Here is a 15042-nt window from a genome sequence, read left to right as displayed (position 1 = left end):
TGCATCACATTAGATAGTATAGATATTCAGTTGTAGGGACTAATGAAGAGACTGCTCAGTTAAAGTGAATAGACTCTATCCAGTTCACTCTTTGATCTCTTTAATTTTAGTTCGTTTGGTTCATGGGGACCCTGGCTGAGGAGCATGCTCCAAACTCTCGGTATTATCATCCTGATATTACAGTAGTCTCTCTAGTGTCAAAAATTTGGAAATGTTTGCATGCAGCCATCTCTAGAATGCCACATAATTTCTCTTCAACTAGAAGGACAAAAGCTTAAAAAGATGTGTGACCATGAGGGCACTGTAACCTATGAATGACATGCTGAGGCTAGAAATCCAAAATTGATGGTAACTGAGAGTGGGACTAAGGCCCTAACTTTTGGTCACACTCTCACATAAGTGAGAGCCTGACTAAAAGGGGAAATTTTCAAATAAAATTATGGAAGGCCATTGTTTTGGACTGAGCTCATGCACTAGGTCCCAACACACATGACTAAACCAAAATGGAGTCACTCATGCTAAATGTGACATAACCAAACTAAGATCTTAAGGAAACACTAGCTCCTAGAACAGACAAGGTTGTTTTTCTCCTACAAACAGGACATTCCAGCATAAGGAGGTACCCTCTACTCTAACCTTTACCAAAAAAAAACTGAATTCTTTGCTCCTACCTTACAAAACCCACTGTTCTGCTACTTCCCAGTGGATTTTAAGATGAAATAAGTACATTTACGATGGTGACAGTGACATCAATGACTAGTTTTGGTCAATCTCTCAAAATTAAGAGGATGACCAAAAGGGGAGAATTGCTGTATCAAGTTTAAACTAAAGCTGCCTACTCACATAGTTCAAGTTGAGCCTAAAGGTTTCTCTGTACACAGGAAACTGTAACCTAAATGGAGGTATAAACAGACTGTAACTGACGCTTGTGTCAATCACTGAGTTTTGGCCAATCAAAGGAGGCCAACTGTTCGAACCATTTCAAATAAGGTAAACATCAAGCTGTAACTAATCTGGCTGTTTCTGTAGCTCATTCCATTTTCTATACATCACTTTCTTTTTTCTGTCTGTCACTATCCTTTTTCTGTCTATAAATCTTCTACCACATGGCTGTGCTGAAGTATCTCTGAGCCTACTCTGACTCAAGAGGCTGCCCAATCCACAAATCATTCTTTGCTCAGTTAAACTCTGTTAAATTTCATTTGACTAAGATTTTTCTTTTTACAACATCTACAACCAGATCAATCCCTTTGAATAAGCAGATCAATACACACCTGCTGGCCGAAATGCAAGCAGGAACATTAGGAACTCATGTCAATGAACATAGGCGTCAGCAGCCAATATTTAAACAAACTTGGCATGAAATGACACCAGACTTTGTATAAAAGCTCCAAACGCACTGATAAATCTTAAACTTCAGGTAACTGCACTTTAAAACTTAATAATGCAACTCTGGAGAAAAAGATAATTTTCCTTAGATAACTACCTTGGAATAAAGGAAGTATTTGGGAATCTAATATTTCTGGTCATTTTTCCCTAAAAAAGTATCAGTGACATAATATTAAAATTATTTACATAGGGTTTGCCCTGGGATATACAGACTGAATAGAGCATATATGATCACAGTCTACATAAAATTATTATAAAATTTCATCAGTTAGAAAATACATTAATATTCAAACATTTATGCCTTTGGCCAGCCTTACTTAAACAAGATCTGATTTAAACCAAAAAATTCTCTGGAAAATAGAAGGTCACTTTGACAAGTTTTCGGTGCAATTTTAGGTAACTGGTGAGCAATCTAAGGATATTAAATAAACTCAAAGTCATTACAGATTAAGTAAAGGTACACTGTGTTAAACTACCAAGTTAGATTACGTAAGCCTGTCCAAAGTAAAGAACCACATCTCTTTTGCCCTCCTGTGGAAACCATTACAATTCTATAAATGTGTCAGATGCTTCGTAAATTCTTCTTGAGAAGTGCACATTTTTTTGGAAAAGAATATTTAAAACAACATAATCAGTATGGCTTACCCTCACACATCTGTAACCATTTATTCAGAAAGTGAAGCCCATCAGAAAGAAATCTGAGATGCCATGTGATGCTTTCTCTTTACCAGAGTATGATAAGATAGGCCAACAGCAGGTCAGCAAGACCCTGTTTTTTCTCTATGTTAAGCACGTTTGATGACAGATAAACCACCACAAAGAAGTTAGCAAAGTTGCCTCTGAGTGTTCAGGGTTGTTAGGTATGTCCAGGAGACTGACCTTAGAAGGTCTCCTCCAGTTTGCCTCAAATCTTTTATAAAAACAAAAATATGTAAGAAGAGAGCAGTTGAAGAAAAGGATGTCAAGTTCAGCTCACACATTCATCTGCTGACACTAGCGGTTTCACTTAAATTAGAAAGTGTTTGTGCTTCCCCTGTTACAGTAAAAGCTAGGTAAAAGTTCAGTCTGGAACTCCAAGAAACATATTCAAGAGAACGAAAACATTAACTTCCCATGCTTCTCAATTTAAGCCAAGCCAGGAAAAATACACAAATTGTCAGCCCGCAAATATCATTAGAGTCTGAAGAAATGAGAGACAGAAGGGAAGGGAGGTGGGGCATAAGAGAATGTAGTTTGGACAACTGCTAGTCACCACTGAATACAAAGCTTTTAAGTGAACACAAGAATAACGAGGAATAAAATCACCATTCCTATAGCAAACAACTTTTATTTTGAAGGAGCATACCAATGTGCCATAAACAAATTGTCACCTAATATGCCAGTTTCTTTCAGTATATTTCTTTGATAAGTACACATTTTATCCTGTGTCTATGCTCTAAGCCCCAGTGGAACTCCAGAGGGTTCTGTCTTTCTGGCCCACACTTCAAGCAGGACTTGAAGGCCTAGTGTCTAATCAGATTTCTGGTTTCTAAGACACCCTATTCTCTGCCCCACTTTAGAGCCCCCACAGAGCTGTCGGAAGGAACTAATTTCCGAAGACGTATTCTGGTTAACTGTAACTGTGGGCAAATTCTCCTCCATGGCTTGTGTAACCCACATAGTAAAATAACAGGCTTACAGTCAAAAACAGAGCAACAACTAGATCCATGCAATAAAGCAGCCTACATCGTATGACAATACCTTCTCCATTCAGCCTAGCATACTAAATGCCCCGTCACTAGGGGAACAGATGGAACCATGTCCTTTCCCACGAAATCAATGAGAGCACACTTTACGGGCCTCTAACATAAACAGAGTAGGAAATAAGATGACGGCAGTGACAGAGAAGGGGGTGAAAACAGCACATGATGAAGAGTAATAAAGAAAGGCACTGTCAATCGCCTCAGCCCTACCCAGAAATGTGTTCACTCACTCATTCAACCAGTATTTACTGGACGTCTACCACATTCTACTCCAGGTTACCAGGCCTGCCTTGGAAATCTAAAAGATCTTCACCCTGAAAGAAGACTGCCTAAGAATATCCAGCTCAGGAAGTAAATATGCATCATTACTCAAATTGAAAGCAAAATACAAAAAAAGCCCAAATCAAGAGAGTAAGCCTGAGAAATTCAAGTCCTAGAAGCTAACGTTTACAGCCAGCTCCAAAGGAGAGGATCTGGCATAAGGAACAGCCCCACAGACTCAGCTTGATCATACCCGAAAAAATGCCCCATCCTGACATCCATTAAAATAACTCTCAACTCAACTAAACTTTTCTAATAACTGAAATAAAATTCTTTAAGTTATATCTTAAATTTAATAAAGATCAAAATAAAATATAATAAAAGCCAAACCACATACTCTATTTTTAATAAAAACCAAACCACATACTATACTTGTACCCACAGAACCATGTCAGAGAATGAAACCTGATGAAGCCTCAGGATAAGTGCCTTGAGCCCCATCTGAGTGAAGACAGCCAAAAACTGAGAAACTGAACTGTAGGGAGAAAATACTGAGGCTCACCAAAGAAAATCTACTCCAAACCACTATGACTCAGCGTCTAATCAGTTCTGTTACTGCACATTTCTTAAGACATATGCGTCCTAAGTACCCAGAATTGGCATCTATCAGTCACAGGCAATCCTGGAAACAATTCTGGAGAGGAAGGTGATTAAGAGGAATCCTCTGCTAGAAAGATACGTATACACAAAAATAGCAGACCAAGAAAATGTATTAGCCTGAAAGAATAAATGAAAAATGGGAAAATGCTAAGCAACACAAGAAAACAGTCAAGTAAATGTTTCGTGTTCTCTACCAAGTCAGCATTAGGGAATATCTATTCCTAGATAACATCAAGCCTGATTTGTAATATAAATTCTACTTTGGAAAACAATGTTTCTTACCTGAGACAGAGTAGACACAAAGTTTTCTAGAATGTAACACAGCCAAATGCAGCATTTCAGTACCTCTGAAAAACAGAGAAAGTTTTTAAAGTTTTCCAATATCAGTTTTAGATGTAACCAAAAAGTTGTAAAATAATTTCAGAAAGATTTCATAACCACACCCACTATGAGTAAACAAAACAATTCATTAGATAACATTCCAAACTGAAAAATAAATATAACAGTAAACAGCCAATCTGACAACCCCAGGGGCTCAAGTACTCTGCCTCAAGGCACTACCTTCAGATTGAAGCCAACAGAGCTTCCAGGAAAAAGCCAGATCTGAGACTCTGCCTCAAGGCACTGCCTTCAGATTGAAGCCAATAGACCTTCCAGGAAAAAGTCAGATCTGAGGTCCCTCTGTAAGCGCTATTTCTTTCAATAAATAAATCCAACTTCTAGTCCTGGCTTTCTGACTAATTCACCTGTGACTCTGGACAAGTCACGTAAATCTCCCTGAGTCTATTTCTCATGAAAAATAAGAGGTCCAATGAAATGAAATAATGTGAAAGCATCACAATACACCAATCATTATTAGAAGTAGCATATATCACTTCCATCCCTGAAATTTTATTAAAATATTGAAAATATTTCTGTTTGGACTAAATCTCAAATAGAAATAAACTACCAATATCACCACTACAATTCCCACCCGCATCTCAAGTGGTTTCTAGAAACAGTAGCAAGCACAGTCGAGAGATCCTAAATTCAGTTTTCAAGGGTCAAGCCAGGGGGTATGAATGAACACAGGCTGTAAACAGCTGTGGTTAACTGGAGACAGACCAGACTAAAGAAGGTGGCTACTACTTGGTTCTGGGCTTGCGGCCAGAACCCCACATTTTTCAAGAAAAGCCAAAAAGCGGGGGTTTTATGTGAACTCTCTTAGTTCTTAAATGCTTGACAGCACTTTTAAATTTGAAATACTGAGCAGGCGGCCAGGTGGAGTGGCTGGTGCCTGAAACCCCAGCACTCTGGGAGGCTGAGAGGGTGGATCTCCTGAGGTCAGGAATTTAAGAGCAGCCTGGCCAATATGGTAAAACCCTGTCTCTACTAAAAATAGAAAAATTAGCCAGGCATGGTGGCAGGTGCCTGTAGTCCCAGCTACTTGGGAGGCTGAGGCAGGAGAATCGCTTGAGCCAGGGAGGCAGAGGTTGTAGTGAGCTGAGATCACGCCATTGTGCTCCAGTCGGGGTGACAAGAGTGAAACTTCGTCTCAAAAAATAAAACACTGAGAAGGCTCACATGTACAAGTAGGCCTCCAGTGTACAACCCCTGATACAGACTCTGTTCTAAACTGCAAGGACTGTAATTGAAGTCTGCAGACCTAGATGGGGGTTCTGACTGTACATCTTACTATATGTACAATCACTTAAAGTTTCAGAGTGTTAGTATCTTATTTACAAAAAATTGTATTAGATATCATCTGCAAAACATTGTTACAATTAATATATATGCATCATTTGCTCTTCTACTAGAAAATGCAAATATATATATCAAATGATCAATACTGCCTTTGGAAATTTTGTATATGTACCCTGAACATTCAAAACAACTTTTCTACCATGCTCAGGAAAAGAGCATAATGTCATAGAAAGACAGTAAAGTATAAAGTCAGAGAGACCTGGGACTGAATCTTGGCTGTGTGACCTTATACTCTGAGCTCTAGTTTCCTTATCTCTAAATTCAGATAATATCTGCCTTATAAGATTATTGAGACAATATTTATAAAGGCCTAGTACAGTATTTAGTTATTAAGTTAACTTCCTCCCCTTCCAATGTGATCACATAGTTGAGGGCTGAGCTTAAAAGCTACTCTACAGAATGCTTGTTCTGGTTGTTCCACCTCTTATAACGCTAAGGTAAAAACACTTTTTAGAGGGAAGAATGCTTTTGTCTCCTTACTTTGTAAATCCATCACATCTAATATGTCCTAGGTACATGATGGGCACCTAATCATCATCTGCTTTTAGAGGGAGTAGATATTTACCAACCACATCAGTCAAAAAATCTCCGCAATCCAGCCTGTCACAAAGCATACAAGTATCATCTCACGCTCTGGCCTAAAGCATCCAAGCTACAGCTTCCCAGCAAATTGAAACATATCACTGGAAGAGGGTGAATGCTCATGAGTGGTTGTTTGGTTTTCAAGCAGGAGTTAGGGCCCTGACTAAATGGCCCCTGGGGGCAATAAATCATAATAAACAAATACAGTATGCCGAAATCCAGAGCTTAGGGTACTGCCCAGATTTAAAAAGGCAAAAGGGAGCTCAAAAAGAGGAGGCAAACCAACTCTGGCTACTTGATAAGTTTTCATCACACTTTTAAATGATTAAGAAACACAAGTTTAATTTTAAGCAAGTTAGTATATGAAAATAAGAGGATCGGCAGGGCGCAGTGCTTCACACCTGTAATCCCAGCACTTTGGGAAGCCGAGGTGGGAGGATCACGAGGTCAGGAGTTTGAGACCAGCCTGACCAACATGGTAAAACCCTGTATCTACTAAAATTACAAAAATTAGCTGGGTGTGGTGGAGTGCGCCAGTAATCCCAGCTACTCAGGAGGCTGAGGCAGAAGAATCAGTTGGAACCCAGGAGGCGGAGGCTGCAATGAGCTGAAATAGGGCCACTGCACTCCAGCCTGGGTGACAGAGCGAGACCCCATCTCAAAAAAAAAAAAAGATCAGCAATATCATCAATAAATAAAAAGCAGACATATTACCCAAAGTTCAAACTAATAAACAGTTTTCTAAAATAAATGAAGTTTAAGAAGAAACAATTTTTGAACAAAGCTCTTGTAAGGGGAAGACTTACTTTGTGGGCTGAACTGACGTTTTCCAAGAAACGACAGGGCCTCTCTACCCTAAATAAGTACTCATTATAAAACCTCAAAGCTATTCGCCAGAAAGTAATGGTTGTCTGCTACTTCATCTAATTATAAACAGACACTTATATAACTTTAAATAAGTAGATACTTCTTATTTATTTCTTTATTTGGTTATTTTTAAAAGCTTATCTCTTTGTCTTTAAGCTTCTGCTAATGTCAGACATCTTAAGTCTACTACTATAAAAAGGCCCTAAATTATTCTATCTTAAATGTATGGTATCCACATAAAAAGCATCCCATACATGAGAAACGCTCAGGTGACAACATCCAGAAAATAGAGTTAATTCATGGATAGTCTTCTTTGAAGAATTCACAAAAGTGACACAGTAAAGGATTGACATACTCCAAGTAAAATACCATTTTAGTGGGCTTACTTACGAAACAAACTTTCCTACTTCCACTTGAAGCACCGGATCTCGTAGATCCACTTCTAGAAGCATATCTGCAGCTTGAGCTCCATCTCCTGTTTTTGTAGGATGGGGGCTAAAGATCCTGAGGTATCCCATAAAGCTACCCACAATTATCTTATCTGTAGAGAGATGTTTTTTAAAAAGATATAAGAAGAAACATGCATTAGCAAATCTCTTAGGAAATAAGCTTTCTAATGTCTAAAGGAGAAATCTAAAAATTAAAAAAATTCAGTCTTGCTTTATATACAAAGGCCACTCTTCCAAAGAAGATGTAATTAAAGTGTATTTGTTTCAATAACACACAGTTTTATTTCTCATAAATAGTTTTACATCACTACAGTCAAATGTACTAACATACTGCATTTTTTCCTAAGCCTTTATTTGGTATCAAAGTCATAATTTAACTCAATCAAAGGACTAGTACAATGTCATAAACCGATTCCATCACAGAGGCCAACTCTATAACCGGTTGTAACTATCAAAAACTCTGAATTACAAAGGATTCTGAGTCCTCACTAGATAGAGTGCCTTGATTATCAATGTTTTACCTTAAGTATAAGAAGGGGAAATGATAGAATGGGTGTTATAAGTTAAATTGTATCCCCCTGACAAAGGATATGTAAAGTCATAACTCCATGCACCTCTGAATGTGACCGGATTTGGAAACAGAGTCTTTGCAGATGTAATCAAGCTAAAATGAGGTCACAGTTACTTAGGTGTGTGATCGAACTCGATTAGTGTTCTTTAAGATGAGAAAACAGAGACGTGGAGGGAATGCCATGCGACGCTGCATGCAGTGGCACGCCCCTGCAGTCCCGGCTACTTGAGAGGCTGAGGTGGAAGGATCGCTTGAGCCAAGGAGTTCCAGGCTGCAGTGAGCTGTAATCATGCCACTGTACTCTAGCCTGGGGTGATAGAACAAGACTTTGTCACTGAAAAAAAAATCCTCCTAATAACCCTATGAGAGAGGTACAACCTGGGAACTTCCATACTGAATGGAGACACATAGATCATGGGACTCCAGTGCTAGAGGAGCTAATGACAGCCTCCTGGAGGCTTACAAGGTCTCTGGAGCCATGCCCATTCCTGTCCCCACTAAAGGGTTGTTCAGTTCAACTCTGCCTCCATTTGGGAAAGCTATCTTACCCAGTACCTATCTTATTCCAGTATCTTCTGTACTTAAATTTATCACAGTTTCCTGTCACTTGCGGTCAAAAAAAGATAACTGATATAAAAATAAGCACCAGAAAATAAACTGCAGGCATGAAAACATGCAAGCATATTTAGAATTGGTTATTTTTCTTTCCTTTGAGACAGGGTCTCACTCTGTTGCCCAGGCTTGAGTGCAGTGATGCAATCACGGCTCACTGCATCCTCAACCTTCCAGCTCAGCCTCCTGAGTAGATGGGAATACAGGCATGTGCCACCATGCCCAGCTAATTTTTGTATTTTTTGTAAGGATGTGGTTATGCCATGTTGTCCAGGCTGGTCTCAAACTCCTGGCCTCAAGCAATCCACCTGCCTTGGCCTCCAAAGTATGGGAATTTGTTCTTGACATGAAATGGGGTACAAAACAGTAAGATTCCTTGTGGGGACAAGAGCAACTTTATTTTAAATGCTAATCTGCCATGTGACTCCTGAATAACTTCAAGAACTCCTCCAAGATTTCTAGTTGATGTATTACTCTTTATGTAGAAACACCTATTCCTTTAAGTTTTGCCTTTCCTCCAAAACAGCACTTGAGGTTCCACATATATCATAGGCTGTGACATTCATAGCCACCTACACATTCCTTCAAGAGCACATATACTATTTTCCCCAAGATACAAGCCCTGGGTCTGGGGGTTGTGGTGTGGAGATCTACCCATCTTGCAACTGCCCAAGACTACATTCCTGCCCATAAGTTTACCTAGTAAATCACCATATACTGACAAACTGGATTTGTCTGCCTCAGTCTTTGGTTCTCAGGGGCCACTTTGCATATACGTCCTTTCACAGAACACTCCCATTCATATTCTAGGTGGGGTTAAGCATACACTGTAACAGAACAATTAATCAAGTTATCATCTCTAGCTACCTGGGACCCTGTGCCCATTGCAGGTGAAACTCTAGTGGACCGGACAGCAGCTGCCATAGGCCAACTGAACAAGGAACACCAAACCACATGTTGAAAGGCACTGGATAATTTAAAAGCATGATAGGTTTAATCTCAAAATTATCATCCAAAGGTAGAGAATAAAACTCAGAGTCTTTGGTACTCTGCAGTAACATTTCTCACCACTTACTACTCAGATAGTGGTAAATTACATTTTAAATTACAGTAACAAATGACCTGACAAATCTCTCCAGGTTTCTCTCCAGGCATTGATCAGAAAGAATAAAACTGTACCGTTGTAATGGAGTCCAGAAGGGGTAGAGAAGACTTAAACCTTTAAACCTTCCTACAACATTCTCCACTGAGCTTTCCACGTATCTTGTGCCCTAAATCCCCACTTTTACTCACTAAATAACCAAGATTCATGGGTAACTCAATGCAGCCCTATCTTCAGGGATAAGAGGAGGTCAGGATGGCCAAGGCCACATGGTAACAAGCTAACCCACTGAAGCAAAATGTATAATTATTAAAACACTTTCAGGAATTTTATAGTAACCAGATCTCAGATAAGTCTGACCCTCATAGATTTCAAGCTATGACTAATAATATGGGATTTCCCAGGAATTAATGAACATGCAGGCATTGAATGAAAAGCCATTAGTCAATCTTATTTGCTTTCTACTCCAACTCTAGTAATAAACTTTCCCTCCAGGCCACAGGTTGGCATGTAATCTAAATTGGATTATTAAGATCCTCTCTCTTTCCCTCACTCTCACTACCTCTCTCAAGAGTCTGAATCTTGAGTTGAGAAAATCAGGAAAGTAAGTACCACTTTAAATGCATGGGGTATTCAATTTCCATTGTACTATCAAGATTAGCAAGGAATCCTGTGTTTTCACTCGGCTTCTTCTAAAGAAATTTCAGGATGCTATAACCCTTCTCTCACTTTCTCATCACCTAAAAAAAAAAAGGAGAGGTCAACTGACATTAATGTTTCAACTTCCCAGCTTGACCTGCAAATTTCTCTACCTCTATATACATCTGTACCTTCTTTCCTCTGTCACTATGGAAAAAGGTTCCCACACCTGTTCAAGATTAATCTTCCATCTGCACACCTGATCTCATCTCTGACTGTCCCCTCTGAGCCCCTGCTCCATCGATGAAAGCCTCTATCCTACACACTGAATTTTTCCCACTTCCCTTGACCCTACATGGCCTCCAAATCATCATCCTCTCTTCTTTGATTCACAGCTAAGTTTCTTTAAAGAGTCATAAATAGTCTCCCCGCCTCCCACTCACTCCCCATCCATTCATTGAAAATGTAGATCTCATTACCATTGTGCCCGCACATGCACTCTTGTCACAGACACTAATGAACCACTTGCTGCTCAAGAGCATGAAAACTTTTAGGCCAGGCTTGGTGGCTCATGCCTGTAATCCCAGCACTTTGGGAGGCCAAGGCAGAAAGATGACTTGAGCCCAGGAGTTCAAGACCAGCCTGGGCAACACAAGGAGACACTGTCTCTATAAAAACAAAAAAATTAAAAATTAGCCAGACATGGTGAAGCACACCTGGGAGGTTGAGGCTGCAGTGAGCCATGATCACACAACTGCACTCCATCCTGGGCAGCAGAGTCAGACCCTGTCACAATTAAAAAAAAAAAAAAAGGTTGGGCACAGTGGCTCACACCAGTAATACCAGCACTTTGGGAGGCCAAGGCAGGTGCATCACCTAGGTCAGAAGTTCAAGAACAGCCTGGCCAACATGGCAAAACCTTGTCTCTACTAAAAATACAAAAATTAGCCTGACATAATGGCAGGCACGTGTAATCTCAGCTACTTGGGAGGCTAAGTCAGGATAATTGCTTGAACCCGGGAGGCAGAGGTTGCAGTGAGCCGAGATGGCACCACTGCACTCCAACCTGGGCCACAGATCAAGACTCTGTCTTAAAAAAAAAAAAAAAAAAAAAAAAAATCGGTCCTCATATCACTAAACCTTGCTTCCCAGGTACCAGCCTAAGTAGTTTTCCTGCCTCTCTGCCTCCCGTTTTCAGAATCTATTACTCTTCCCACACTTCCCCCATTCTCAAGGTTACAGTCCTACACCTTTCCCCTCTTATTTCAGCTTCTCTCCTTGTGCATTTTCACCTATTCACAGAGCTCCAAATACAAACACCACATTGTCCATCCCAAAATCTCTACCTCTATTCTGTATACTAGACATTCCTGTCTTAAACAGAGCACATCCAGAACTGCTCTTGGTCCTTCCATTCTATAAGATCGACATTAATAATTCTCAAAGAATGCCAGCATTCAATTCCGGAACTTGTCAAAAATGAGGATACCTAAGTCACACCACCCACCTACCCCCAGAAAATACAATCTTATAACATCTCGTGTGTCTGGGATACAAAAGCTTGATATATAATAATCACCCCAGGATAGTATGACCCAGGTATCCAGGCTTCGGAACACAATGATCAGTGTTTTTTTCTATGTGGAACATACATATGTAATGATTTCTGTATAGCAAGCTTCGGAAAACAGAGGAAGCTGCTCACAGCTCACCACAAACTGTGAGGGAAGCAGTATCTCAGCATATTGGTAACCTACTGGTAGCACGGTGGCACCCCAGTAAGGAACTCTAATAGAAATGAATGAGTCAACAGTATGTTATGCAGATAATCAGAAGGATAGTTTCTAACCAAGCTAAACTTTAGATAGTTTGGGCAGAATTGAGTTTGAAATTGTCTCTGGCAGGTATTTCTTTGGCATGACTCTTACGTGGCCAAATAATTGGGGAATCACAAGCTTTAACAAACAGGAGGGCAGAGGCAGGGTTGAGGAACCTCTCAATACTCTCTGAATAAAAAAGATCTACCCATCTCCTATCAGGGACCAAATTTTCCTTCAAAACAACTTAGTAGGTGCTCTAAGGAGTTCAGCGCCTCCCACTGCTCTGCTTCGCCAGCATAGTTTTCTCTTTTCACATTTCCCTGCAGATCCCACTGCTCTTATTATATGCAAGAAAAATGATTTTTTTTAAATATAAGGGGATAATATTTATATTCAGCAAATAAATGAATAGTTATAAGTTTTCTTTTTAAGAGGCTAATGACTATCTGGATTACAAAAAAAATTTTTAAGCCCATAACTATAAACCAAATACAAATTTCAAGTAGCAATGATACAATAACATAGAATTAAACTGTTTTAAAGGTGACCTAAAAAACATAAAGATGCATAAAAACAAGGTAGGATGGAAGTTTCAGTATATGATAATGAAAGCAGTGATTTAGCAACTGTTTTCTACCACCAAATAGAGCTAGTATAATTTCATTATGGTATGAATGATTTCCAGGTCCAATTTAAAAATTATTTTCTTGTAAAGAATTTCTACAAAAGGAAATTTTTCAAAATTCAAAATATTTTCCTAACTCTCCCCTACAAGAGCAAATTCTGAGGCAGGAAAATGTGAAAAGAGAAAATTACACTGGTGAAGCCCAACAGTGCGAGGTACTGAACTCCTCTGAGCACCTACTAAGTGAAGTGATGTCATATAATTTTTAATAAATTCCAGAAAAATATATGACAGAATCAATACAAACCAGAACATAAAACAGAAGGACTATAGTTATCGGTCTGCTACCTAAATATTACTTATTTTAAAAACTACCTTCAAAATTAGGTACAATTGAAGATGGCCGCCCCGGCTCGGGCTGGTGAGTGTGCGCCGGGGCGCGAGGCCGCGGCGATTGGCGGAGTGGGGCCCCCGCGGGAGCGGTCGTGAGACGGCGGCCCCCGAGGCCGGGAGGCACCTGGCGGCGTGTTCCCGCCACGCGGGGCGCTGGGGGGTCCTGAGGGAGGGGGAGACGGGGGCTTCGGGCGCGCAGAGGGGAGCCCGCCGAGGGGCGCGCGGCCGCGGCGGGACCGGCGATTTTTGAACTGGCGCCCCTGGGAAGTTTCGGTGGGTTCTGCGGCGCCTCGGCCCAGTCCCTGCGGCCGCCTCACGTGTGCTTGGAGATGCTGCGGCCAGAGGCAGCGGGCTGGAGGGGTAGCTGGGGGAGAAGGGACGCGGAGGGGCTGCGCGCTGACCCCGGCCCCAGCGTCGCGGAGTGGATCACCCAATGCCCGGGTCCAGCCGCATCCCACCCCGCGCCGCCCCCGGCCGGGATTACAGCGAGGTGATGCTCTAAGCCCCGGGGCGCTTCGGGAGGGCGGTTCTGGCGCTTGGTTTAGAAGGAATGCGCTTCCCTGCGTCTTGCCCATCTCCTCTCCATGATCTGTCCGGGCGCTGCCGCTTAAAGACCCCAGTGCTTGAAAATCAGTTTCCTGAAACCATTCCCGATGGCCTTTGATGAGAAAGAAATGCCATATGACTGAATGCATTAATGGGGGATAAGAAACCTCAGTGTGGGCGGAGGGGAACCTGTCAGTATGTTAAATTTTAAGAGTAGGTTAGACACCATCCCCTGCCCCCAGGAAAAAAGAAAGTGAAACATAGTAATCGTTTCATATGCAACTTTGAGCTGTTGAAACAAAGTGAAACATAGTAATTTTTCAAATGCAAGTTTCAGCGGTTGTTAAATTCTATGATAACTGACAGTTTTAATATTTGAAGCAAAACCATTTAGGAATTCTTGGGAAATTCACTTTTTTCTCAGACCAACCCCCAAGTTCCCCACTCCCACCACCTTTTAAATCTTAATTTTTGTATCTGGGAAAGAAACGAGGATTGTGAAATTAGCATGGAAATAAGCCCTTCAGGTCCTGCACTTGAATTCCTTATTATCTGTTAAGTAGCTGCCTGTGGGGGTGAAAGTGAGTTTTGGGGCCTGGAATTCCATTTCGAGTTGTGTTCAAAACGAGCCTTTGGTGTAAACAAGGAAAAAGAATGGGTTGTTCACTGTGGTGAAGTTCAGAAAGCCAAACAGGAGTTAAGTGCATGTTTATTTCATAATCTCAATGAGATTCAATATTCAGTTGCCTTGAAAGAGGAAAGTTTGTATTCTTGGAACCCTAATCCTTTTGTCCTTAATTTAGCATCTTGGGATATTTGAAAGGGCGTTTAAACGCTTTGGCACTTGCAACTTTTCTCTCTCCGTTCTAGCGTTTTTCCTACTAGCCATTAGTCTTGCATATGTTCGATGTCAAATGTTTTAATCCAGTATTTATCACTGTGCATTATCCAAATTCAAATGTGGAGATATTCTAATATCGAAAAATTAGTCCAGTGCATACAGTTTAGAAAGTTGAAATGTTTTGTTGACTTTATACCAGT

At 40.6% G+C, this 15042-nt stretch overlaps 1 protein-coding gene across 44 annotated transcripts in view; it reads right to left on the bottom strand.

Annotated features, from left to right (window-relative positions):
• Positions 1–15042, bottom strand: part of BBS9 (Bardet-Biedl syndrome 9) — a 749186-nt gene that overhangs the window by 716889 nt on the left and 17255 nt on the right. For 33 of the 44 annotated variants that reach the window (XR_013523801.1, XM_078342175.1, XM_054236977.2 and 30 more), the window contains exons 3-4: positions 7635–7785; positions 4335–4399 (exon numbers count right to left, since the gene is read on the bottom strand). The exons of 1 other annotated variant lie outside the window; for it this stretch is intronic. Coding sequence is in view for 41 of the 43 variants with exons in the window: in XM_078342175.1 (XP_078198301.1) it covers positions 4335–4399; positions 7635–7785 (216 nt within the window). In the remaining 2 variants the exon portion in view is untranslated. Of the gene's footprint in view, positions 1–4334; positions 4400–7630; positions 7786–10590; positions 10719–13437; positions 14071–15042 lie in introns of those variants that run through there. 10 more of the 44 variants (XM_054236986.2, XM_078342183.1, XM_078342188.1 and 7 more) reach the window with 6 other exon arrangements.

Source organism: Callithrix jacchus, chromosome 11 (assembly GCF_049354715.1).
Source record: "Callithrix jacchus isolate 240 chromosome 11, calJac240_pri, whole genome shotgun sequence".
NCBI lineage: Eukaryota > Metazoa > Chordata > Mammalia > Primates > Cebidae > Callithrix > Callithrix jacchus.
This window is presented reverse-complemented; position numbering and strand designations above follow the sequence as displayed.